General features: G+C 37.1%; 3 protein-coding genes across 6 annotated transcripts; 1 reads left to right on the top strand and 2 right to left on the bottom strand.

Annotated features, from left to right (window-relative positions):
* Nucleotides 1-125: 125 nt before the first annotated feature.
* poli (polymerase (DNA directed) iota) lies at nt 126-6,781 on the bottom strand. The gene is made up of 10 exons (XM_052596228.1): nt 6,580-6,781; nt 6,260-6,382; nt 5,826-5,990; nt 4,911-5,054; nt 4,488-4,721; nt 4,236-4,414; nt 2,846-2,937; nt 2,628-2,761; nt 2,270-2,472; nt 126-1,182 (listed from the first exon to the last, which is right to left on the bottom strand). Exons 1-10 carry the CDS (start codon nt 6,644-6,646, stop codon nt 397-399), a joined length of 2,127 nt encoding a protein of 708 aa, XP_052452188.1. The 5' UTR covers nt 6,647-6,781; the 3' UTR covers nt 126-396.
* A 361-nt stretch (nt 6,782-7,142) lies between these two features.
* On the top strand, nt 7,143-11,777 carry LOC128013306 (serine/threonine-protein phosphatase PGAM5, mitochondrial). Of its 2 annotated transcripts, none has more exons than XM_052596214.1 (6): nt 7,143-7,638; nt 8,528-8,700; nt 8,810-8,935; nt 9,552-9,640; nt 9,966-10,096; nt 10,947-11,777. In XM_052596214.1, exons 1-6 carry the CDS (start codon nt 7,442-7,444, stop codon nt 11,095-11,097), a joined length of 867 nt encoding a protein of 288 aa, XP_052452174.1. In that variant the 5' UTR covers nt 7,143-7,441; the 3' UTR covers nt 11,098-11,777. The 2 variants fall into 2 exon arrangements, with proteins under 2 accessions (XP_052452174.1, XP_052452166.1); XM_052596206.1 differs by having other exon boundaries at nt 9,963-10,096.
* A 606-nt stretch (nt 11,778-12,383) lies between these two features.
* ankle2 (ankyrin repeat and LEM domain containing 2) lies at nt 12,384-25,022 on the bottom strand. Of its 3 annotated transcripts, XM_052596193.1 has the most exons (14): nt 24,845-25,022; nt 24,759-24,804; nt 22,246-22,701; nt 21,403-21,597; nt 20,969-21,162; nt 20,480-20,668; nt 17,964-18,086; nt 17,798-17,870; nt 17,537-17,706; nt 17,335-17,441; nt 17,030-17,205; nt 15,484-16,312; nt 14,458-14,589; nt 12,384-14,357 (listed from the first exon to the last, which is right to left on the bottom strand). In XM_052596193.1, the coding sequence occupies exons 1-14, from the start codon at nt 24,923-24,925 to the stop codon at nt 14,135-14,137; spliced, it is 2,994 nt and encodes a 997-aa protein (XP_052452153.1). In that variant the 5' UTR covers nt 24,926-25,022; the 3' UTR covers nt 12,384-14,134. The 3 variants fall into 3 exon arrangements, with proteins under 3 accessions (XP_052452153.1, XP_052452158.1, XP_052452159.1); XM_052596198.1 differs by lacking the exons at nt 24,759-24,804; nt 24,845-25,022 and adding an exon at nt 23,885-24,031; XM_052596199.1 differs by lacking the exons at nt 24,759-24,804; nt 24,845-25,022 and adding an exon at nt 23,434-23,581.
* Nucleotides 25,023-25,485: the final 463 nt, after the last annotated feature.

Raw genomic sequence — 25,485 nt, 5'->3', positions numbered from 1 at the left:
AAGAAATTATATTTGATACATTTATATATATATATATATATATATATATATATATATATATATATATATATGCAAAAAATATTATGATCAGCTATTGTGTATCCAATGACTTAAATATCATCATGATTATTTATAAGTTTTTATTAACAAAATAATACATATCTGAATGTGAAACATGAAGATTCTGTCATGATTTACTCACCCTAATTGCTTCAAACCAGGATGATCTTGTTTCCCAGCATCCCTTTTCGTGTTCAGTGGAAGAAAGTATGTCATACAGGTTTGACATGAAGGTGAGTAAATGGTGATAGAATTACATTTCTTCATTCCTCTACAAAGGCTGATTTACATATGTATTTTTAGTATTAATGAACAGGCACTTGAGTGTTTCTGTGCTCAGTTAGGTTTGAAGTATTTCAGTATGTTGTTACACTGGCTGCCTTTACCAGCACTCTTCTTGTCTCTGGTATTGGAGGTTTTATGCGAGTGTTTGGATGGGATTTTTAGGACTGGTTTCTGCCCTCTCCACTCTGTCAGTAATTCCCTTTGCACATCAGCAGGAAGTTGTGAGAATACATAAGGGTCCACATTTGCAGGGACATCTGATTGAGTGGCAGGTGGGATATCATGACTGTCTTGTCCAGAATTTAATTCCATGGTGGACCGAGTAGATGGCAAAGTCTTGCTGAGTTCATGGTTATGAGACAAAGAATTTCTGTTATAATTCAGTGCTGACTCACAAGGTTCTGGTTGTTTAAAAGCCAACGTGAAATGATCTGCTGGGTCAGCATCTTCAGAAGATGTTGCAGTGGGTCCGTAATTGAGCTGTGTGGAGTCTTCACTTTGAAAACTGGAAATTAGCTCCATCTGAATGTGTTCAGGAAGGAGTTTGAATACTTCTGGATCGACACCTGGAGGCAGCCTGGAACGCAATGTTTTCTCGGGAACGCTGCTCAAACAAGACTCTGTTGTGTTCATGCTTGTATCTTGTGAGTGCTCTAAAACAGGCGGCCTGGGAGAGTTGGAGTTGATGAAGGGTGGCTGTGTTTGTAATTCTCGGGTTGGAGAAAGCCATGTGTGTTTTATGGGTTTCATGCTGATCCATGTTTTATCTTCTTTATGTAAAACATCTGGCTGAGTGAACTGGGAGTTTACAGCAGGCTCACAGATATCAGGTTCCACCTGGTGACAAGTCAAAAGATAGACTGTTAACTTTTGCTGTTTCAAGTTACTGCTGCCGTGAATGAGCATATAAAAGGCTAAATATGTAGCTGTCAGTTAGTAAGAATTAATCTGTAACTGAGTTATTCATGAATAAATACATAAAATAAATATATAAAACTACTTTTCAAAGGTTTGGGTGATTTATTTGTAAAGAAAATACTTTTATTCAAACAAGGATGTATAACATAGATCAAAAGTGGCAGTAAAGAAATATATACTGTTAAAAAAACATTTCTATTTTAAATAGAAATAGTTTCTTGAGCACCAAATCAGCATATTACGGTAACATTCCTGAAATATCATGTGACACTGAAGACTGGAGCGATGGATGCTGAAATTTTTAGCTTTGACGTTACAGAAATAAATTGCATTTTAAAATATTGCAAAATAGAAAACCATTATTTTAAACTGTAAAAAAAAAAAAAAAAAAAATACCAACCTTATCCCAACCTTTGAACGGTAGTGTATAAATAAATATGAATAAAAAATAAACCTAATAAAAATTCAGTTTTTATCAAAAGTATTAAAATCTCTGCAACTCATAATAAAAGGAAGGCCCCATTAATGTAACACTATGTAACTTCTTCTATGTTCAAAAATTTAAAAATGTTTATAACGAGTGAGTACATCATAAATTAATCCACAAAACCACATTTTTGTCTTATCCCTAATCACTACGGTACATTTATAATAAGTGATTATTTTTGGACTATTGTAGCCAGTTCGGGTCGTCACCACTGCGGAGTAACACATTCCTGCGTGAATCACCATAGATGTGGAGAAATAGCTCCGGCTAGAATGTTCTTCCGCGGTATGCGTGCAGTTCTGTTTATTAACCACTAGAGCGCCAAAATGTACATAGTGTTGCTTTAGTTTAAAGCTCAGATATGACTTTGATAAAACAGAAAGCATAAGCTCAGCTGTAAAATGGAGCCAGTGGGACTGGCTGATGTTTATTTATTTTTTATTTATTTAATTTAAATGCAGATTATTATGTATTACTATAGTTAATAACTCTAAAATAAGTAAAATCATACATACTGACCTGGTGTTGAGATGTCATTCGTGTTGTTGTAGGACATTTCTGTGTAAAGAAAGAGGTGATGGAGCTCTTGCTAGAGCCTTTAGCCTGCAGGTTACTAAAACACACATTCAGCAGGGTCAGATGGAACGGCTCGCGTGTGTCCACCATTTTATGAAATAGCTTCACTGACAGTGCCAGTAACTGAGGCACAGCCTCGCTGCTTCCTAATACAAAAAAAGAAAATGTGAATACCAAAAACAAAGTGCAATAAACAGAAGTGATATAAATGTGAAATCTACAGACTTTTACTCTAAGTGAATTGTGAGATGATTGTGTATGGAATTATACATTTAAAACATGCAAAAGAACAAAACTTTACCGCAGGTGATCTTGAGCCCAGTGTGGTTGGGTATAGGACACTGTCGGCTCTCTCGACTGAACCAGCGATTGGTGACCGTGTATCGGCGAATTGTTAGTCTGAATGTGTGTGGCTGCCTGCCATCTTTGTGCATCCTAGACCAAATTCAAACACAGAAATAAACTATAAACCTGCCAATCAGGTTGTTCTGATATTCTAAAATAAATGAATAAATTCACCTCTCGGTAAGGCTGATGAGTAGTTCCTCAATTTTCTTTTGAACTTCCTCTAAAGTGGAAATTCTTTTGAATGAGTCCTCATCGCTGAGAGACTGAAATATATAATTTACCACACAGATCATTTTAGATTTCATGCAGCATCAGAACCATGCTAGCACTGTTTGTAAAACATTGTTATGCCTCACAAGTATTTGAATAAATTCATACACTATCATTCATATCAAAAGATTGGTCAGACTCAGTATGATTGTTATAAGAAATTGCTACTTTTCTTCAGCAAGGATGCATTAAATTGATCAGAAAATACATTAAAGGCATGTTTTCTATCCTGAAAAAAATGTATCATGGTTTCCACAAAAATACTAAGCTGCACAACTATTTTAAATATTGATAATAACGAGAAAATTCTTCTTCAGTAATGGCTGCTGAATATCCAGCTTTAATTACAGAATAAATGACACGTTGACTATACTATATTAGTATAGTACTACAATATACTACAATCAAATTTAATCTAATCTTGACAAACTATATATCGTTGGAAAGGTCTAAAGACTCCCAAATATATATTATACCAATATTTTTTGTTAAAAATTATGTAGGAAAAGTAATAGATCAATTTATGACAAGAGTGCACCCTCAGAAATCTACATTACAAAAGGAGCTTTGACCTTTGATTAAAAAAAAGACTTCCTCGTTGCCTTTTTCTCTATCACATTTTAGAAATCATCAGAAGTTATATATCACTTGAAAACATAAAACCCATTTTAAAATCAGACATCGCATTACCATGTAAATGGCACATCAAAATCATGTTACAAAATGTTTTCAGTCGTGAATTATAAAAATTTAGGTTTGTATCACGCACATTCAAGTCTATCTTCAAAAACGTGAGTGACAGTTAACAGGTTAATTGCAATCATATTTCACGTTACTAATGTTTTAACTGTATTTTGATCAAATAAATGCAGATTTGGTATTAAAATCTTTCAAAAACAAAAAAAAAAACTCAATTGTTTCCAAACTTTTGAGCGGTAGTTTATTGTAGTCCTCTTAGATACAAACAGGATCTTAAAGGATCATATTTCTAAAATATTCAGCTTTACTTTTCAGAAAGGAGCTAGCTAAAAACGGAGAAAGCTAAACTGAAGTAACAGTGTTTCTTCACGTTATTGTTACTTTTACTTCTGAGCTTCTTTCACCCTCTAGGTTGCTCTTGACCCTGGCATTATAACAATACTGGTTTTTCACGTATTGTTAGCTCTTATATGGTAAATTAAAATTAATTTGTTTCTGCTAACCTACTAAATGTGCATGTAAAGTGTACCCCAGCAGTTAAATCTGGCTGGTGAATATTGATAAATATTCATCTGAACACTCTGGAGAATACCTGAGGGGGACCAGCCGGTGTGACTGGAGAGTCATCGATGCCACAGGAAAGGTTTTGAATCTTTTTAGCAGTCACTTCACCGAACTCCCTCACCAGGTCAGGCAGAGGATATAACTGAAGATCTCTCACACTGATCAGACCCAAAGCCTTTAACTTCTCACGTGTCTTGTAACCAATCCCTATAAAGACAGACAATGTGTACAGAATATAAACAGTGTGGTGTGCAGTGGGTGAGACTGTGTGTCATCTTACCAGGCACTTTGATTAGTCCTGTGAGGCTGCTCATGAGCTCAGCGGTGCTGTACGGCAGGAGGGTGGTTTGCTGGTTTGGTTTAAAGGTCCCAGACACTAGTTTGGCTAAGAGTTTGCTGCTAGCGATGCCAGCACAGCCGGTTAGTCCCAGCGTGCTGAAGATGGCCTGCCTCATCTCAGCTGCTATCACAGAGCCGACAGCCAGTCGGACGTTCTCCTCATCAACTGCCATACCTGAAAACGAGCGAGATTTATTATGACCAGAAACACTAGCAATTCTTCTGCATGAAAAAACTAAACAAGAAATAAGTACGCTGAATTTATCCAGTTCTAAAAAACGGCAAACTTTGAACTACTAGTCCTGATCTGTAACCGATGGATTTCAAACTGTTAGCATTTGTTTGAGGTGGCGCTCCAACTCACTTTCATGTTTGTATATGTGTCCGTTGAAGGAGAGATCTGAAATACAGGTCTCCTTTAGTCTTCTCTCCACCATTTCTGTAACGTCCATGAAGTTTTCGTCAAAGCCCAGCCTTTCCACTAGTGGGCAGTATGACATCAGCAATTCTTGGGCAGATAAAGTTAAAAAGTCTGGTTTATCGTCAGTTCAAACAGGGAACTTTGGATTGTACTCCTTAAAAGATCTCAGACAAAATTTATTAAAATTGGTATTTAAATTAACACTTGAAAGATTGGGGTCAGTAAGATCTTTCATACTCACCAACACTGCATTTATAGTTTGACCATGAATACAGCAAAAACAGTCATTTGAAACAATCACAATTAAACATAACTGTTCCAATCTATTTTAATATATTTAGAAGTTTAATTTATTCCTGTGATAGCAAAGCTGAATTTTCGAATTTTCACTGGATGGTCCTTAAGAAATCATTCTAATTTGCTGATTTGGTGCCCAAAAAACATTTTTTATTTTTTTTTTTTTAATGTTGAAAATATTTTGTGGAAATTGAATCAGGTTTTTCTTTTTTTCTTTTTACATTTCTGATACTGCTCAATAGAACAGCATTTATTTGAAATATATATTTTTTTCTAATATTGTAGAAGTCTTTACTGTCACTTTTGATTCATTTAATGCATCTTAGCTGAATAAAAGTATTAATACTTTTTTTTTAATCCTACTGACCCAAGACTTTTGAAAATGTGTTTAGTGTATAAAATGGAAAAAGTCTAAATATGTAATTAAAATCTAATTATCGTAATGTAAATTTACTGTTGTTATAATTATATATAACACATAATGATATCTAATACACAAATACAATTTAAAGACACCTATAATAAAACATTATAACAAAAAATGCAAATGTATGATTATACCAGTGACTTTGTAGGACATCTCTCTGTAATGTGTGAGATCTTCTCCTTTCACTAGCACCAGCTGTGGGCATTTCTCCACGGCATCAGTCACTGACATCAGTTTGTTCACGCCTTGCTCTCTTGCCACATAATTACACGTCACAATTATGTACTTCTGCTGTATCCCTAAGAGATCACAAATATAGACAGAGATTATGTTACATTTATCAAAAGAATAGCAATGAGTTTGGGTTATTTTAATGTGTTTTGTTATTTCTTTATTACCTGACTGATTAGAATGTGTACGACTTGTATTGACTGTTTTGTAAACTGTTTTTAATGTGTGTGTGTGTGTGTGTGTGTGTGTGTGTATTGTCTCGACAGCTGCACCAGAACATACTGTATTTGTTGTAAACTTTATACTCAGTGAAAGTTTATATTCTGTAGTGTTTTACCAAGAGGTTTGGTCCTGAGGGCCGGATTTCGGATCATCTCCACTTGTGCATAGAAGCAATCCAGGTCAAAGTGCAGGATCACTCTCTGAGATTTGGATGTAGCTCTGTCAGTGGAACTTCCTTCTGAAAAGTCACAAAAGCACAGTTACTGTAGATACAGTATACCTTGACGTTCTATTCATATTGCATATGTCATGAGACACTGAGCTGTGCATGTACACTAAGCAATCATGAGTACCTTGAGTAAATATAATATCCATGCATTACTTTAAAAACACATTTAAGCTAAAGTTCACATAGTCGTCCAGTGATAAACCCACCCGTCTCCAGCATGTCCGACTCCAAACTTCGATCCCAGTCATTGTTTTCCTCCTCGTCCGTGTCCATATTTACTTCAACGCAAGAGACAGATATGTGGATATATGATCATACAAAACAGATAAAATAGCACTTTTAACGACAGAAAAACATGTCGCCAACTAAACAAAACATACAGCATTTGCTGACATTTTACTGGCACCTACAGGTCTGGAGCAAAATACTCAACGATATTAAATTACGTTTAATACGTATATTTCAAAATATACATATTAATGGAATGTTATGATAGAGAAAAAAATACATAAAAATATAAAGAATATTTTAGTTTTATTAAATGTAGGTATTACCTGTTATTAGATTTATTAGAGTTGCTTAAATGGAATGATATAAAGTAAAGCAGAATATACAATTATATAAACTATCAAATAAACATCTAACTAATTGTAATAAAATGTTTTAAAACGTTGTTAAATAAGTAAAAATATGTAATATCTAATTTATTGAAGATTAAAACAAGACAACATTTAAACTGTTACTTTGTATGTTGGGGGCTTTTATTATTAGACAGGAAGTGTTTTTTGTTGCAGTCTTCACACATGGAGTCGTGACTGTCTTTAGTTCAGTTTTTATTTAAATCATTTATTTCTGGAGTCTAACGTTAAATACATTCCCTCACACATGGTTTTAGAAAGAAAACCACATATTTATCATGACGAGATCGCAGTAGCGGTTGTAACGCAGGAAATTATTCCTCGCTTGTCGTTGTGAGAACGGAGGAAACGGTGGGAGCTCCTCAGCAGAGTGCGTCACAGCGCTGAAGAACAGCCGTTACTCTTTCTGTTGACTCCGGTCTTTTCAGTCATGTCGTTTCGGAAAGCGATCAGTCTCGCGTGCGGGATCGCCGGCGGATCCGTGGTGCTCGTGTGCGCGGCGGTCACTGCAGATAAGCACGGGTACTTCGGAGAACGATGCCGGTTGAGAGAGACCCTGGTTGCCTTGCACGCAGCTCAGCCTACGACCTGGCCCACTGTGAACGGATGGGATAACAATTGGGACAAGTAAGCAGTAGAAACCTATTTCTGATTGAGTAACTTACTGTTACATTTTCAAATTATTTTAAGGTTTCTCGGGAAATATTATGAACATGTTCCATTCATAAACATAGGAACCTATGATCCTGATCCTGCAACGCTTAGGTCTTGAACCACTAAGCTGCACCACATTTGGCAGTGGTTGAAATGCTGTCAATTTAGTCTTAGACCTGGTTAATTGTCACTAATATAGTTTCTTTTTACATAATGTGCTTAGCACTTCTGAAAGTGTCTGCCAACTGACAGTTCCAGCTTCACATAAAGACTCGACCTTTGTATTGTGTTCAAAATCTGGGACAGTTATTTAATGGTGGGATTCAGTGTTAACCAGATTCAATAAAATTCATCAAAAGTTATGAAACTATGGAAAAATATAAATAAAGTAAAACAGCAAACCAGTAACATTAATACCTCATACATTAAAAAAAAAGAGAAAAAAAACATGAGAAAAAAATAGATTTTTAAACCCGTAACGTGAATATTATAAACAGTATTTTAGCTATTTTTTTAACTGATAAAAATGTATTCAACGCAGCGTGCTTCTTTGGATAAAAACTGCTATGAATGTATATTTAAATACCTTTAAGGTTAAATCACACTTCACCAACAAATAAGATTACATCAAAAATGTAATTAAGTCTAGTTGGCCTGCAACATGATTTAAGGTTTGAGAGAATGTGTTAACTTTGTAAATATTTTTTTAATATTGAGTGGTTAAATGTCTAGAATCTAGAATTAACATTGCTCCAATGTTTGTTTTTACTGTAGAATCCACTTCTGTCAGCGGCTACTGAACTGAGTTCATTGGGCCTACTGTGTGAATAGCTAGATTCAACATTTTTTTTGACACTTTAAGGCGTGACCCCTCGTCTATGGTGAACGGGAAGAGGAAGGAGTGTGCTGGAGACAATGGAAGTCCAGATGTGGAGAACAACAAGCCCAAAGCCACACGCCACATTTTCCTGATCAGACACTCTCAGTACAACCTCAAGGGGGATGGTGATAAAGAGAGGATCCTGACACCTTTAGGTATTGATACCTCAGCATATATCAAATAACAGAAGCGCTGAACTTAATCCATTAGATGCTACATTAAGCCACCAGATAGATCACCTTCTGATTTCTGTCTTCGCTGCAGGACGTGAACAAGCGGAGTATACAGGACAGAGATTAGCAGTGCTTGGACTGAAGTACGATGTTCTCATCCACTCCTCCATGACCAGAGCTACAGAAACAGCCCACATCATCAGCAAATACCTCCCAGGTACAGACTCGCTCTGAAGAGCTGATCTAGGATTAAACCTGTCATTTTATTCTTCACCTAATTAAATTACATTATGACACACACAAGGCATAGTGGCTGAGATGTATTAATACCTATGCATGACCCAACTGTGACTGTGGTCTCTTTTGAAAGAACACACTTGTGCGATTGTGGTCAAAGTGTGTGCATTATTAAACTAAAATGAAAAAGTAATAACTAATAATGAAAAACAGATGCTTAAAGGGAAAGTCCACTTCAAAAATAAAATGTACATCTCACATTTAAATATCTTCCACATCTTATGTCCATCAAACATATTGTATTCTGTCCTTTTGGGGAACTGTTGATACTTTAAAATAAAAATAAAAGAGTAAATCCAAACCTAGTCTTAAGGTAAAATAAAAAATATATATATTATTTAAAATCTTTATGTAGTTTTATTTTTGAATAGCTAAACCTGGCTGTCACTGTGAATATAGCCATAGAAGCATGGCATTAAGAAGCAAACAAAAATAAATGTATAAATAATTATTGATGTTTCATGTTGTACAATGTTGCCATTGTAGAGATTCAGAATGGTTATTTTCTTCACCCATGACCCATGTGTGTGTTGCAGGTGTGGAGCTTGTAAGCTGTGATTTACTGCGAGAGGGTGCACCCATAGAGCCCGTCCCACCGGTCACGCACTGGAAACCTGAGGCAGTGGTCAGTGCAGTCTTACTTAGTGCATTCAGATCGGCTATCTGTTAGTCCCCACGTTTGATTGGCTTTGTGTTTCGAGTTTCTGTTGATGACGCAAGTCATAACAGAACAAACTGCTAAGGTTACTGCTGGCAAACAAAACCCACAATGAAACCATCTCAGATCTCTTCAACAAGCATCAAATGTTTGGTTTCCCACTGGTCATGCTAAAGCTTGATATCTGAAATGTTTGCCGGAGAATGTTGAGTGTGTTTGGTGGTGAGTGGGCTGTGGAGTCCTTCCTCTCCTCACGTGGATGGTTGTGAAACTCTTGTGCTGGTTTCAGCAGTACCACGAGGACGGCGCACGGATCGAGGCAGCGTTCCGCCGCTACATCCACCGAGCTGACCCCAAGCAGAAGGAGGACAGCTACGAGATTATCGTCTGTCATGCTAATGTCATCCGCTATTTTGTGTGCAGGTTTGTGTTCACTTGCTACACAGTGCAGTCTTCTTAATCTTCATTTTTTGTGCTCTTTAAAGATTAAACATTTTCTGCTGTCCATGAAAAAAGAATGTAATCGTAAGTATGCTCTGATCACTTCATTGTTATGTGTGTGGTTGCAAAAGTTTCACAGAAGCCCATTTCAGCCACGTAAGGTCATTCATAATTCTGACAAAGTCATAATAGTAAATTGAAATTATGAGATACTAAGGCATAATTATGAGTTGATGTCATGAAGAAATATGACAAAGTCATAGTCGGGTCTTAGTCAAGTCAAGAATGTTATATTTTGCCTCTTGACTTCTATCTCATAATTAAGCATATTCTCAAGCATATTTTTTTTTTATGTGGTAGAAATGGGCTTTAATATTGAATATATGGAATTCATGAAAACATGTTTGCATCCTTTAATCAGTGATCAAATATGCCAAGTCAAACGTCACTATTGCTGTTGCTCATACCTCTACACTTTAGAGAATAAAAAAAATAATAATATATATTCAAGCTATTTGTATTAAATAATTTAGTTTCTTATATTTTTTGATTATGACTAATTGCTGAAAAATATATATTTATTGATTGCATTATATTGTTATTTATTGTTTAGTTATGTATTTTTTTTTTTAAATAAATACTTCATTTAGATTCAGTTACATTGTGTGGTTATGCCTCTTAATTTTCTTGATTCTTCTACTAGTTTGCCATGTGTAAATTATCAACATTTCTGGCTGCCATGTTGTGTTTGTTCACATGACTCGTCAGACACATGCTGAGGTAACCGTTATGCTCTTTCCAAGCGTGAGTGTAATTGATATGATTGTTCCAGGGCTCTGCAGTTTCCTCCAGAGGGCTGGCTGAGGATGGGCCTGAACAACGGCAGCATCACCTGGCTTACGATTCGGCCCAGTGGCCGAGTGGCTCTCAGAGCGCTGGGAGACTCGGGCTTCATGCCTCCAGATAAACTCACCCGGACATGACGTTCTCAAGCTAGACCATCATGCCTCGTTACTGCCTAGAACCGAGGGATCTTTGAGATGGACAGATGTTAAGAGTTGCAAAGGGTCAGAAAATGTCCTTAAATGTTCTCCTGAAATGCCGTTTTAGATTCACAATATTCCAGAATACAGAATGTGATTTAATGTTCACCAACAACTCTTGCTTGTTTAATGATGGTCTTACATAGCTGCAGTTTAAGAGAGGATTTCTGTGAAAAATTTCTTTTGCAACTCTACTTTCTGTTGCTGTGGTGATCAGCTACTCCACAAGTGTCTTGAGTATAATGATTTTTTTTTTTTTTTTTTTTTTTAAATCAAGCAAGTTAAGAATCATTGATATTTCTTCAATTAGACACTCCTGTGCCAGTGCTTTGTCTGATCTGGAACAGCCATGGAAAAATTGAATTAACCAGCAAGCATACTTTGTTTATGACCAGGTGTCTTTTTCCAGCAGCATTATGCAAACTCTGGAGGCCTTGTTGAGGCAGTTGGTGTGTATTTGCACTGTTCATATGGAATTGTTTATGATTGTTTTAGAAGCAAACTGCGAGTTTGCTAAAAAGGCTAAGAGTCTCTTTCCATTGAAAGGTCTAGGATGACTCTGAATTAATGTTTGTATGTTGTTGTTTATGGCAGTAAAAAAAATAAAGTCATTGAGTTAAGTAGTGTCATTCATTGTTTGATTCAGGTAATAGATATGTCCAGGTCATATTCTACCTGGAAAGAAAAATAAACTACTAAAGGCATTATACCTATTTTAGGATAATCAATTTTAGCACTTTGACTTTTGTGCCAAAAAAGGCACTTTAAAAAAAATAATGTAAATAAATAAAAAATTCGATATGGACACTTTTTCCTTTATAAATCTACCTTTTTATTTTGGTGAAATACGGCCCAGACATTTCTTGGCTATTTTTATAATGTTTACTCAGATATACTATTGTTTGGAAATGTGTGGTGAGTAAGATTATTGTAACACTAACACATTAAACTGATGAAAAGTAACCATAAAGAACAATGTTAAAGTTTAGATTTAAAATAAATCCTGTTCTTTTGAACTCATTCGAAGAATTCTGAAAAAAATTAAAAAAATCTTACAGACTCTATAAACTTCTGAACAGTTATGTAGACCTTAGAAAAAAAGACCTTATTGCTTAAAAATAGAATAAAAGGACAAATCAGAATGAGTTCTGTACCTCAACGAAATTTAAATTTGCTAGCTTTCCATAAAGACATTTTTCTTGTACAGTCAAACCAAGTCAGTAAAGTTACAAGACTGTGCACTTTATTTATTGTTCGTCAATAGAACATCAAATACTTTCCTTTAACGTATACTGTAATAAAATAGGACTAGAAATGCATGCAACGTAAAGGCCAGGACAACAAAAATAAGTCAATTCTCAACAATAAACTACAACTCATTTTCAATTCACCAGTGTTGGCACTACAAAGCATCATTTAACAAAAAGTAAGGCTGGCATTGATACAACACAAGCAATAACTAAACTGTAAACCTTTTTTTCTTCTCTTACAATCGTATTTAAGAGGTATTCAGACACTGCATATGCCAATGCTACTGTACTGTATATTTTATACTAGGAAACAGAAAAAAAGGTGCATCTATTCATCTTGTATGTGGTCGGTGCATCTGAGGAGCCACAGGCCCTTCCAAACAGATCATAATCAAAAGGCACTAAAGCTTTACAAAGCAAAGATCAACAGGCCAGCACTACACTGAGAACGATGGGCACCAAAGAAATAGATCACATGATCTGAAAGTACCACAGAGGATGTTCTGGACTCAATTCTTGAGATATTCATCACATAAAACTGAGCTACCTGGAGCTTTTCTGCTTCTAGTCAAGTAGCTTTGATTCCAAAACGAATGGAGTGAATCTGGAAAAAAGGATCCATTTCAGAAGCCAGTGAGAATCGCATTGACGTGATCTAGCGGTGAGACTGAAATATTGGCCATTTATGATGGGATGAGGGACAATGATATTTTCTGATCCACAATCATCAAGTCTTACAGCTATTATGGCATTACCGTAACAAGACAGTACCGACTTGCCTTCCACACTCATTAACACTCATCAACTTTTCCTTAGCTTGAATGTGGCACGGCTCAAACTCTACAGATTCAGGTCTTGAACTGTGTCAAACTCAAAAAAGAATTAAAAGTGTAAACAAATGTGTACTTAGAAATGAGAAATCACATTTATTGAACTTAAAAATAAAAAGGGGAATATTCACACGTTATAGAACTCTCGCTTTGTTTTTTTTTCCCACCTAACAAACCATGAATAAACACCTGCTTTTGAGATTGAGAAGTTGGTCTTTTCTTTTAGAAATTTAAGGCAGTTCTCCAATTAAAGAATAAAAATAATTTCTGGCAGTCAGTTGACTTTTTTTCTTGTCTTTTTTACATTAAAAACCATTAAATACCCATTAAAATGAGCATTTTGTGCTACTGACAGTTGACTAGCAAAAATAATTCAATTTACTACTACGTTATTTTAATTTAGCACTGGGTTTCTGTGTTTATATAGTGACTAAATGACTGTGTTAAGTGGGGAAACTGTTAATTTCCATTAAAACACAGTTTTGCAAATCCACAGATAAATCTCATACACACACACACACACATAGATAAAGAACAAAACAAAAAGATTTTAAAAAATCTATACGACCATCACAGATCAACACACTTTGTGTCATACACCGAAGTACCGAATATATATATATTTTTTTATATATTACGATTTGGGAGCCCCCGGGAGATGTGCATATTATTTGAGCTGTGTTCTATGAACCTAGGAGCATACAAACTGAAGGACGGCCTGTTGTGAGATCCTATCTGCAGTTTACACGGCACTAGGAGCCCGATTTGAGCATTTCATGGCTTCCATTATGACACTGTCCCCTCCTTGGTGACGTTCCATCCCATATTGAATTGTTACGCTTTTCATTTCAGTTACTAATTGGTAGAAATTGGGCTGGATGGGATGGACAGCGTTTGTTAAATGGGGACGTCACCGAAATGTTTGAGTCGTATACGCTGGATGTAGCTCACAGGACTGTAGTGTGCTGGGCTGTAGCGTCCGGGGCTGCAGATGTCCGGCGAGCACATGTGACGAGCTGGGCTGAAGCGGCTCGCGGGGGACATCAAGCCCCCCGCTGGAGAGCCAGGGGTGACTGAGTGAGCCCTGACATGGCTCCTGTACACTACAGGAGTCTGCCAGCTGAAAACAAATACATAAATAAGCTTACTGACCCCAAACTTTTGAATGGTAGTGTAATGCACTAAACAGTAATTCATCACTGAGCTATACACATGCCTACCTTTGCATTTCTAAGTGGGAGTATGCCTGAATTGTGCTCTTCCATTTATCAATGCTGGGATACCTCAGAGGATCAATGTATGTTCCACCTAAAGCTGACAAAACCTCTCTGTCCAACTTGGTGGGCGAATCCCTGAAAAAAAGGAGGAAAGAGCGAATGTTTAAAAGCCAAAAAATTTAAATATCTGGGAATATCCACAAATTGAACAGAACACGACTTTAAATAATTTTTGGTCATGTCAATGATGGTTAAATCAAACATGTGTTTTTTTCAGTAATTTTTAGTAGCCATTACTCCAGTCTTCAGTGTCACATGATCCTTCAGAAATAATTTTTGGGTCAATTTTGTGCTCATGTAACAATTTGCATATTTAGCTTAATCACTCAGTAGAGGGCTGCTAGGTTTAGAACCATCTATTTTACTACAAAAACATTATAGACTAATACACCTTAGTAAGGGTAGCAGCATATATTTTACTTTTTAAAAGAATGAAAACAAGACTGTGAGGGATAAACCAAAGGACTGTAATGTTAACAACATACAAATTATTATGAAAATTGCATGTGATCTTCGTTCTTTACACTGAGTGTGCCATTGTAGACTGTAAAAGCCGTTCACACCAAGCACGATAATTATAAAGATAACGATAAAGATATAGTTCTAAAAATAGTTCTCAAAATTAAAGAATAGCAGAGTCCACACTACAACTATAACGATTGAGGCATAGAGAAACGGTATCGTAGGAATCATTTTCAGAACAATTTTTTTCCTGCTGATGAACGATATAAACATTGACATCCAATCAGAATCCATCCTGTTGTGCCATCTAACCTGACTAAGGTCTATGCTTAAAATAAAGTCACGAGACACCAAAATTTTATGGTACCATGTGTGTACCATAAAAACTTAATATTTATGAAATTTCATGACTAGCCTAGATATCATTATTTTAAGTTATCTGCTATACTACTGGAAATAAGGCAAGCTTTATATTGAAGCATCACGGTGATCATAGGCTTCTTTCACCCTTCAATGAAGAGTCTTTTCATCACTCTAGGAGGAGTGCGCAGTATGAAGTCCTGAGAACTGTCCAGTGTTCTGTAGGAGCTGGAAGACCCTGAGGAGCTGAGGTCTCTTCCCCCATGATCCCAGGACTTTGATCTGGCACAGATTGTGCGCTCGCCTCCCGGAGTCTCTACAGTCCGTTGGTTCATAGGTTCCAACCTCTCATTGGCCAGAAAGTACTCATCTGAACTTGCACTGGATCTCACATCTACTTCATTTTTTCTCAGCAATCCATCATTTTCTGCTGCTCGTAACACTGACGTCCCATCTTTATCAAACACAGAGTCGTCTTCTGAGGACAACGAGAGGCGGCCCAGTCCAGAGGTGAGCTCTGTGGCCTGAGCGTCTCGGTGACGATTCCCTCCACTTCTTCTTCTCTCCCTGTTTGTCCTGTCTGGCTCATCCAGCAGAGACATCCTCTCAAACTCAGCCATTAGGTTTGAGATGGGCGATAAAATGCAGGAATTTGATGAACTGCAGATGCGAGGGGACATTTTGTCCCCGTTTGGAGTCCTGTCCCCGGGGTCCTGCTCGCACAGGCCATTTTTACTGCTGGAGAGCAGTAGATCCTGCTCCGCCGCCACCTCTATGAGGTCAGCGCTGTGGGAAACTGGTAGGATGTGAAACTCAAGCCCCCCTACCGCCCCCTGCAGGCCATCTTTGGAGCAAACAGAAGAAATACTTGTGAGGGCAGCGTTCTGCCTGTTCTTGATCTCCTCCAGGCTGATATCATCACCCTCATCCAAAAACGCCCCCACGGAGATGGAGTTACAGAACTTCTTCAGTTTGCCTGAAATTGAAAACATCAGGGAGTGAAGGATTTCCCTTGGTTTTGAAAAAATAAACGTTTGATGCACAGTGTAGACGTATTTTAACATTCACCAAACTAAGTTCCCTCCCCCAGTACCTTATATATAACTGCACACATATACTTATCTAGAAAATCATTTTACGTGCAAACTCATAAGCCAGTCACAACTTGCATATAAAAATCTATAATGTACAGCAGCAAACAACTTGTGTAATGGTCAGAACCACAAAATAGGTGAGAAATTGTCATGTAAAACTACATTAAGACTGTATTTGGTGTAATAAACCTTAAACACTCAAAGGTTAGTGGGGAAAAAAAACAAATATTACAATTTAAAATAACCATTTCTCTTTTATTGTTTTAAAATGTCATTTATCTCTTGTGATGCAAAGCTGACTTTTCAGCAGTCATTAGTCTTCCGTGTCACATGATCCTTCAGAAATCACTCTAATATGATGATATGGTCAAGAAACATTTCTTATTATAATCAATGTTGAAAACAGTTGTGCTGTGATACATTTTTATTCAGGAATCTTTAATGAATAGAATATTGTATAAAATGATTAATGTCTGTCATTTTTGAACAATTTATTACATTCTCCATGGGAAAGTTGTCTTCTAACAAATTCCAGGAATCAACAGTTGAAAGATTTTCTGAAAAATTTAAATATAGCTGTTAGGAGTCAGTGGTCTTACCCGGAGATGGGGTTTTAAACCGGTTTCTGGTTTCATTTTCTCCAGCGTCCCTGAAGTCTTTTTTACTGAGGTATTCTTCAAGCATTTTCAGGCCTTCGGTTGACTGCAGGTCCAGAAAACTATCCAGGAAATCCCAGTACTCTGCCCAAGGGTGACCGAGCTCATGGGCCAGATCTCTGCCCACAGACAGGACACCATTATCTAATCAATGCTTAACAGCAGACTATTAAATGCCCAAAAACATCAAATATTTGTCTATAATACAAGTAATGTCCAGCTTCCATTAATTATAACTTAGCACTGACCTGCCAACTCTTTCAGCTCCACGGTCTGGGTCAGACTTCAGGATGTTGTGGAAATGGTCTGCCCGTTCTCTGGGAGGAGTCTTCCATGCTCGTCTGAACTCATCCGCCTATAAAAACAATGGCATAGACAAATTTGATTAGGCTGTAATACATAACTAAACATATTAGCATAAAACTCCTACATATTCTACAGAAAACGCACTTTAGATGGACTTAGAGGTCCAGCAAAGGCCCGGACTGCCATAACTGGATCCTTTGGGCTTCTGGGTAACCGTGGTGACAGGTTTTCCATTGGCTCAGGGGACCAAGGTGCACCAATCACAGGCTGGGAGGAGTTATCAGTGGCTCTCAATAAGGGGATGTACAATCGATCTGTAGCCAATCAGAAATGAGTGTTAGAATATGGAATGCAATTAACATATAAGTATAATAAATTAATACAAAAATATATCTTGTGACTCACCTTCTAAATATTCATTTATTTTCTGTTTGACCTCCTGAACTTTACCCTTTTCTTTCATTCTCTCACAAATGACCTAATTAAGGGAATACATTAGATGACTTATAAAGAAGCTTTGATAAATTATGAAATCCTCGGCATGAATGCTAATGTATCACAGCTGTTGTACCTCAGAGGGTTTGTGGTTGTACTTGTTCTTGCAGTTCTTGTCGATGTCTGGATGAGAACAGAGTATGTTCACCACCTCTGGACAGCCAAACTTACAAGCAAAGTGGAGAGGCGTCTCAAATCCCTATGAAACACAGGGCAGAGAGTTTAGTTGGCACTATTACAAACCCTAGTGAGACGTCTACCTAGCCAGTATTTTAGGTATAAAATGAATATATCAGACACAAATGATATTCTAATAACACTTGCTACAATAAACAGTTTTGAATTTCCTTTATTAAAGAGCCATATTACGTTGCTAAAAAGAAGATTATTTTGTGTATTTGGTGTAATGAAATGTGTTTATGCAGTTTAAGGTTCAAAAAACATTATTTTCCACATAATGTACATTACTGTCGCTCCTTTATGCCAGCCTTTCTGAAACGTGTCGATTTTTACAAAGCTCATTGTTCTGAAAAGCAAGGTGTACGCTGATTGGCCAGCTATCCAGTGCATTGTGATTGGCCGAATACTTCAAGCATGTGACGGAAATTTTACACCCATTACCATACTGTCATGCCATGTTTAAAAAAAATTAATGCATCATTTGACCACTTTAAACGGTATAATCTGTTTATTAGGGATGTCACAATTCTCAATATTATATAGAAACATTCAGCATAAGTAAACGCCTCCCCATTCATAATGTGCATTTGAAAAAGCAGCAAATGCCAAACACCTTCCTTTGTAATGGCTTATGAGAAGGGTTTCTAAACAGTCTGTTCAACAAAAGAGACTTTAGTCAAGTGTTTGAAATGACTTCCTTTTGTGATCGAATGCGCTTCTTATCACAGAATGAGGCAGGAAATATATTCTATATTGTAATAAAGACTATGTTGATTAGCGATGAATTACAAATATACTTAATTATTATGAAAATACACAAGATGGCTTGAAGAACACATATAAACTATATATTGTCACAGTTGAGTGTTTATTGTCTTAATGTTTCATCATTCAATTCAGCTACAGGGATAGCTGGATGACCATAATAGGAATTTCCTGAAGCTTCTTTAGGGAGAAGTCGTGGCCTAATGGTTAGAGGGTTGGATTCCCAATCGAAGGGTTGTGAGTTCTAGTCTCGGGCCGGACGGAATTGTGGGTGGGGGGAGTGCATGAACAGCTCTCTCTCCACCTTCAATACCATGACTTAGGTGCCCTTGAGCAAGGCATCGAACCCCCAACTGCTCCCCGGGCGCCGCAGCATAAATGGCTGCCCACTGCTCCGGGTGTGTGCTCACAGTGTGTGTGTGTGTGTGTTCACTGCTCTGTGTGTGTGCATTTCGGATGGGTTAAATGCAGAGCACAAATTCTGAGTATGGGTCACCATACTTGGCTGAATGTCACTTCACTATTTTTGATCATTGGTTCTATTACTTCTGCGATACATATGTGGATTTTCTGCGCGAGGACACCCTTTGGCAACCAGTATGAATGAAACAGACATTACATGTTTTTAAAGCGCTCCATTATGGCTAATCCATCAAAAAAATAACACCTCCCTCAAAAGACATTTTAAATAGTCATATAATAATATAAGTCTTTCTCCATTGTACAGATGTTTACAGGACTATCTATCTATCCATCGATCTCTATAATAGCAAGCCCGTAGAATGTGCAACAGTCTTGAGTTTAATAAATCACATTAGGCTGTATGGTTGATTCCTGTTTTGAGCTCTGCTGACCCCACCTCTCTCTTCTGAGCCGCTCTCAGAGAGACTGTTTACTTTAGCCGCATTCATTATGAAACTTGCTAATTAGCACATTGTTAGGAAAGGCGATTTGCAAAGATTCATTACAAAAACCTTATACTCACTTCTTCTGTAGGTGAAGCTGGATCACAAATGATTTGTGCGAACATAGATGCATTTAGGTAGATCAGGGGCGCATTCCCAAAAACAAATACAATCCACTGTGTCTTCAGCGGCTCAGATGTCAGGAGTAAATGAGGACTGCTTTGTTCATTATTACATCCAACAACAGAACAACCTCAATCGCTTAGGAGTCATTCTTGTCTACATCTGCTCCGGCAGTGAAACAGTGATGACAGCTCACTCAGGGCAGGTCTAAGCTAAGACGCCAGCCCAGTCTGTTCTGAAAATGCTACTGTCAATCAAACTATCGTGGGAGGGGCCTGTTTTTCTGACTACGGAAGGCGATACCATTTTCTGCATGACGTTGCAGTGTCACAAATTGGACCGCTCAGAAAGTGTTGCATTTAGAAGTTCTTAAAAGGAAGCAAATGTATTCTATTTTAAGTTCTGGGAATTCTACATGGCGTAAATCGACCTACATTATAAAGTATTAAGTTACTGACTGAGTGACCATTAATGGTGATGCTTTCCATTTCAGTCACTTCAGTTTTTAAAATTAACCAGCTAAACTTTTTCCAGGAATGTGACAGCTGCCTCCTCAACACTCATGCTACCAGTGTCTGAAGAGTTAAATAACAAATAAAGATTAAGAAGCAAAACTTACAGCTTTATCTGGTGTATTGAGGTACAGGTCTACGATATACCGGATGCGTTTCTGCAGCATGCTCTCCTGGTCATCTGGGTACATAAGCCGCATGAAATCAGGGTTCTCAAGAGTGTCCAGCAGGATCTGAGCAATGCCTGCCTGGTTCTCCTTAGCAGCCACATGCATCACATTATACCTGCAGCCCTCCTGCATTTACAACAGAGAAACATTTAAAAGAACAGCATTCAGAGATGAAGAAGTTTAGATAAATTGTTATGAAAAAATTTAAGAACATGCTTAAAAGTATAAAGCTGAATTCATACACATGGGAACATGCTGCGTGTGGAAATATTTGGGATTTGTAAATAAATAACTTAATATTAAGATACCAGGTTAGTTTGGAAAAAGACTTTGAACTTTGCAAAGAAGCCAAAAGCTCACCAGATCAAGTGGGGAAAACAGGCAAAACAACGTCATACAGACAGATCATGGTACAAAAGCATTCACCTGAACTACAGTAGGGTTGTCCCCTGACCCAATGAGGTAACGTGGGTTGCTCCAGACCAGCTCAGTAAAGGCCATCTCATCTCCCTTCTCCACAGCCTTCCTTAGCTTGGCCGTCAAATCTTGAGTCCGAGGGCTTTTAAAACTGTTTGCCTTCTCCCTGTTGATTGTGTCAGCCTCCATCATAGACGGGTGGTCTGGTTTTGGGAATTTATCAAAAAAACAAACAAACATGCATTTACTATAGGCACGTTTTTAATTCATGATTATCTTAGCTTGACATAAATCTTTACTTCATAAATTTAAATATATAACATTCATTTATTTATAATCTATTAATTTTAAAGATGATACTTTTTAATGTATCATTTAATTTATAAATTATATTATAAATGTATAAAGATGATGATAATGATAAAGATATTGGAGATTTTCACCTTTGCTAAACACAAAGCCAGGTTTGACAGGAGAAACACAGGGAGTGCTTTTACTAGGCGAAGGATAGTAGTCACATATGCCTTTGGCAAACTTTTCAGCATCCTCACGATTGGAGAAAGCTTTAAACCGAGCCCCCTTCATCATTTTCACAGCCTGCAAAGCCTCTTTCTTCTCTGTGTACACATGAGCTCTCTCTAAAGAGGAAAAGGAAAATAATCTCACACTGAGATAACAGGTTTAAGTCATCTGGACAGTGTAAGCATGCAAAAGGCTACTGTACTCACAACTCTATAGTCCAATAATAATAATAATAATAATAATAAAAACAATTAAAGAGAGAACAAATTTTAAGATATACAGTAATTCAGCAAGGATGCATCAAATTCATAAAAACTGATAAAGAGGTTTACAATGTTACAAAACTTTCTATTTTAAATAAATGCTGTTCTTTTGAACTTTGTGTTCATCAAATAATCCTTAAAAGCTTTCAACAGCTTTCTTGAGCTGCAAATCAGCCTATTAGAATGATCTCTGAAGGATCATGTGACACCGAAGACTGGAGTAATAGCTGCTGAATATACAGATTTACCATCACAGAGATAAATCACATTTCAAAATATATCACAACAGAATTTTTTAAGAATATTTTACAATATTACTATTTGTATTTTGGATAAAATAAATGCATCCTTAGACTTCTTTATCTTCAAAAACATTCACAAAACACAAACTGTCTAATGCTAGTGTACATCACTTTACACAATTCTTTTAACATGCTTTTTTGTGGTCATACCATGTGGTTTCATCAAGAAGGTTTTAAAAGTAAAGATAAAAACTCTTACCATTCCTAGCCAGTACATCCTCCCACAATGGACACACTCCGTAGAAAAAATTGGGTGACACCTGTGCAGTTTTAGAGGGAGTCTGTGTCTCCGACACATTACAAGGGCACACCGTTCCACTCAGAGCCTCCTCCTCAGGTGGGTTAAGGCCCATGCCGTACCCAAAATCCCCATCCTCGCCTTTAACCGTATCTGAGGTTGCTGATGTGGCACTGGGTGGCAATTCACTTCCAGAGCTGTTCAACGAGGCAGTATTACCACCGCTGTTGTCGGGCTCAGTAAGTCCAGCATTCTCCACCAGAGCCCTGGCGAGCTTACGCTCAAATATGGCTCTTGTCGTGGCAGTGATGGGGCCGCATTTCATGTTGGCTTTAATGATCTCCTCCCTCAACTGATCAGCAGTGAGACCTTTCAACCTGCTCAGGACAGCGTCCATGCTTTTGTTGGTACGGCTACCTGATCAGAAAAAAATACAAATAAATTAGGACTATATGAAAGTACAAAAGCAGAAAAGAGTATAGCCTGGCAAATTATTATTTTTAACTTATTATTAGCTAGCTAGGACTGCCCGTTTTTAGTATAAAACAGGTTTAACACTTTACATTATCTGCGACACTACTAGTGCTTTTGAGAAACAATATACTTCCTTTTTTATTGTCAAGGTATCACAAAAAATACAAATGAAGAACAAATGTATACAGAATTAATATAGTACATATAACTAGGAATGAAAAGCACCAATTATACAATTAATATGAAAAATTATACAATTAAATAGTATACAATTACATTTTTTAAATGAATCTAAAAACAGTAACATTACACGCATCTATAAGTCTATAAACATTTACATTTATGCATTTACCATACGCATTTATTCAAACAAAGTGACTTAAAATGCAGGCTATTTTTTTTTTTTTTTTTGAGCTACAAAGCATGTGAAATTTGCCAAAGAAGAACGACTTTTAGAAACCAAACAAATCGTTTATCAGCACTGAGAAACCAAAAGCAGATTTTGGTTAATCAAAAACCATTACAAAATAATTTTGTATGAGGACATCCCAAAAATATGAGATGCATTTTCACTACAGGAATGACAAAATCCGCAATTTGTATGTAACGTAACGTTAAATCTAATGTAACTTTTTAAAATACGCTTTGGTAGTAATTTAAAAGGACACCCCTTACTTTACTGGTTATCATGCATTTAAGCAGCCACTGTCCATAGTGTTTCCAGTCGATACGAAAACAAAGTTCTCTCAGTATGACAAAACATATGGAACTGTTAAAATATTGTACTTCCGTTCCGTTTATGAAACACGGTATGACGCCATGCGCGTCATCGCAACATTTAAACTGACAGCATCAAGCTCCTTTGCTTTGTTAGGAATCAAAAACGTGGGGCTTCACAAATCGTGCCACCGGTCGTGTTTGAACTACACTCCTCTAAATCTCATTCCCTTTGAGGCGAGGATGCATCTGCAACATAGAAAAAGTTAACTGAAGCCGAGGTGTCACGCCCAAACTACTGTCCATTGTAGTTTTTTGTCTATTTTACATGATCCTGATTAATGAACATGACAGATCAAAACAAAACATGGTGGGTGAAGATGCCACCCGTCATTTTTGCACCACTTACCATCTATCAGTTGAACAGTGATGACGTGGGCGGTGTGAACGCGCAGATGAGCATTTGTGGCTTATTAAATGTTTACAGGAGTGTGAATCGCGCGGACGCTCTGGAACGGTCTCATTGTTTACAGCTCGGTCTGCGCATGCGCTTCGCATGGTATGCGCATGCTCGCTACGCCGGGCAGGGTTCATGTGTTTCAAACGCCGGGTGCACGCACGGAGCACATTATCGCTCTTGGGAGTCGGATCTTTTCAATAAGACGACTGAACAGATCTTTTTCTTCGCGAAAAAGATCTGAATGATTAGTTCACAAATTCAACTCACTTTGAGGTGGAAAATGCTACTTTATCCTAGCATTATATGTTAATCAGTTTAAAGAGATGCATTTAAACTTCTCCATATTATGACCTTGCGTGTCGCTATGAAACACAAATACAAGCTTATATATATATATATATATATATATACATATATACATATATACATACACACACACACACATGTAATGATTACCCTAAAACATTTTATATTTATTTGACCACAGTCTGTTTTGTCATTACATAAATGTATTAACGAGAACATTCTGCGTAGCATGCGATGCGACGTCATCACGTTAAGGAACGGCAGAATTGTTTAAATCGAACTGCTCGAAAGAACCGAATCGCGAAAGAGTCGGACTAGGGTTAACCCCCAATATTAAGTCAATACTCTGACAATGACATCCCAAAAATATAGCAATCACTAACGCTATTATAGGATCTCATCACGTCACATTTAAGTTAACAATGACAGGTTGACTTTGCTAATTAAAACAAAAAGGGTGATAAGCTGTACAACTGAGTGATTTAGAACTCCAGATAAGAGAATCTATAGATATTACCTTGGCTTCTGTCTGCAAACGTATGGAGGCTGCAGGTGGAGATGGATTGCACACCAAGAGCTCCTTACATGCTTAGTTTCCATACAACCATGCCTATTGAAAACTACTGTGGCAAAACGGGAACTAAATATCTCGCACTCTTTATGTACCAGAAGAGCTATAATCATGTACAACTGGATATATGGGCTTCACAGAGATCACGCCAGTCGTTTTCAAGTTAAAGCTGAGCGAAATGTGCCTCCCGGAAGTCTCTCTTCTCTTGCTCGACGGCTCTCTGCTTTGTTTTTGGACGGGCTTTAGCAGCGCCATCTAGTGGCTGCTTTATGTATGTATTTATTTATTCATTGATGTGTACGTTTTAAAATTTAAAATTAATGAAAAGTTGTTCACAAACAAAAGCTTGTGAAGCAGTACACATTATTTAACGATAAACGTTTTAAACTGTGGTGTGCTATATATTTTTCACATTAATTACGTTTAATTCGGCAAGTGCCTTCCAGTTGTCATGTCATATATCAATTGAATTTTTCAGTTTAATCTAAAATGTGTAACATGCTTTGTAGTTTTATTAAATAAAAACTGTCATGTAATATATACATCTGCTTACTGTTCAAATTCTACAATAAAGAGTTTTGTATAAAGCTGTATAAAGCTTAAATATTACATTTTACCAATTAAATCAAAGGCAGACACACACACACACACACACACATACAAATCTAATTCA

The sequence above is a fragment of the Carassius gibelio genome, chromosome A5, assembly GCF_023724105.1.
Source record: "Carassius gibelio isolate Cgi1373 ecotype wild population from Czech Republic chromosome A5, carGib1.2-hapl.c, whole genome shotgun sequence".
Lineage (NCBI taxonomy): Eukaryota > Metazoa > Chordata > Actinopteri > Cypriniformes > Cyprinidae > Carassius > Carassius gibelio.
Note: the sequence above shows the minus strand (reverse complement) of the source record. Positions and strands in the feature narration are given on the sequence as shown.

Coding starts and splice junctions, on each gene's coding strand:
- LOC128013306 (XM_052596206.1), top strand. CDS start 7,442: ATGTCGTTTCGGAAAGCGATCAGTCTCGCGTGCGGGATCGCCGGCGGA. Junction 8,701..8,809: donor GAGGATCCTGACACCTTTAG/GTATTGATACCT, acceptor TCTTCGCTGCAG/GACGTGAACAAGCGGAGTAT. Junction 9,641..9,962: donor ACTGGAAACCTGAGGCAGTG/GTCAGTGCAGTC, acceptor TGCTGGTTTCAG/CAGTACCACGAGGACGGCGC.
- poli (XM_052596228.1), bottom strand. CDS start 6,646: ATGGACACGGACGAGGAGGAAAACAATGACTGGGATCGAAGTTTGGAG. Junction 4,722..4,910: donor ACACATATACAAACATGAAA/GTGAGTTGGAGC, acceptor GCTCGTTTTCAG/GTATGGCAGTTGATGAGGAG. Junction 4,415..4,487: donor AGGACTAATCAAAGTGCCTG/GTAAGATGACAC, acceptor CTGTCTTTATAG/GGATTGGTTACAAGACACGT.
- ankle2 (XM_052596193.1), bottom strand. CDS start 24,925: ATGATTATAGCTCTTCTGGTACATAAAGAGTGCGAGATATTTAGTTCC. Junction 17,871..17,963: donor ACAACCACAAACCCTCTGAG/GTACAACAGCTG, acceptor TCCCTTAATTAG/GTCATTTGTGAGAGAATGAA. Junction 17,206..17,334: donor GGAGCTGAAAGAGTTGGCAG/GTCAGTGCTAAG, acceptor GTCTGTGGGCAG/AGATCTGGCCCATGAGCTCG.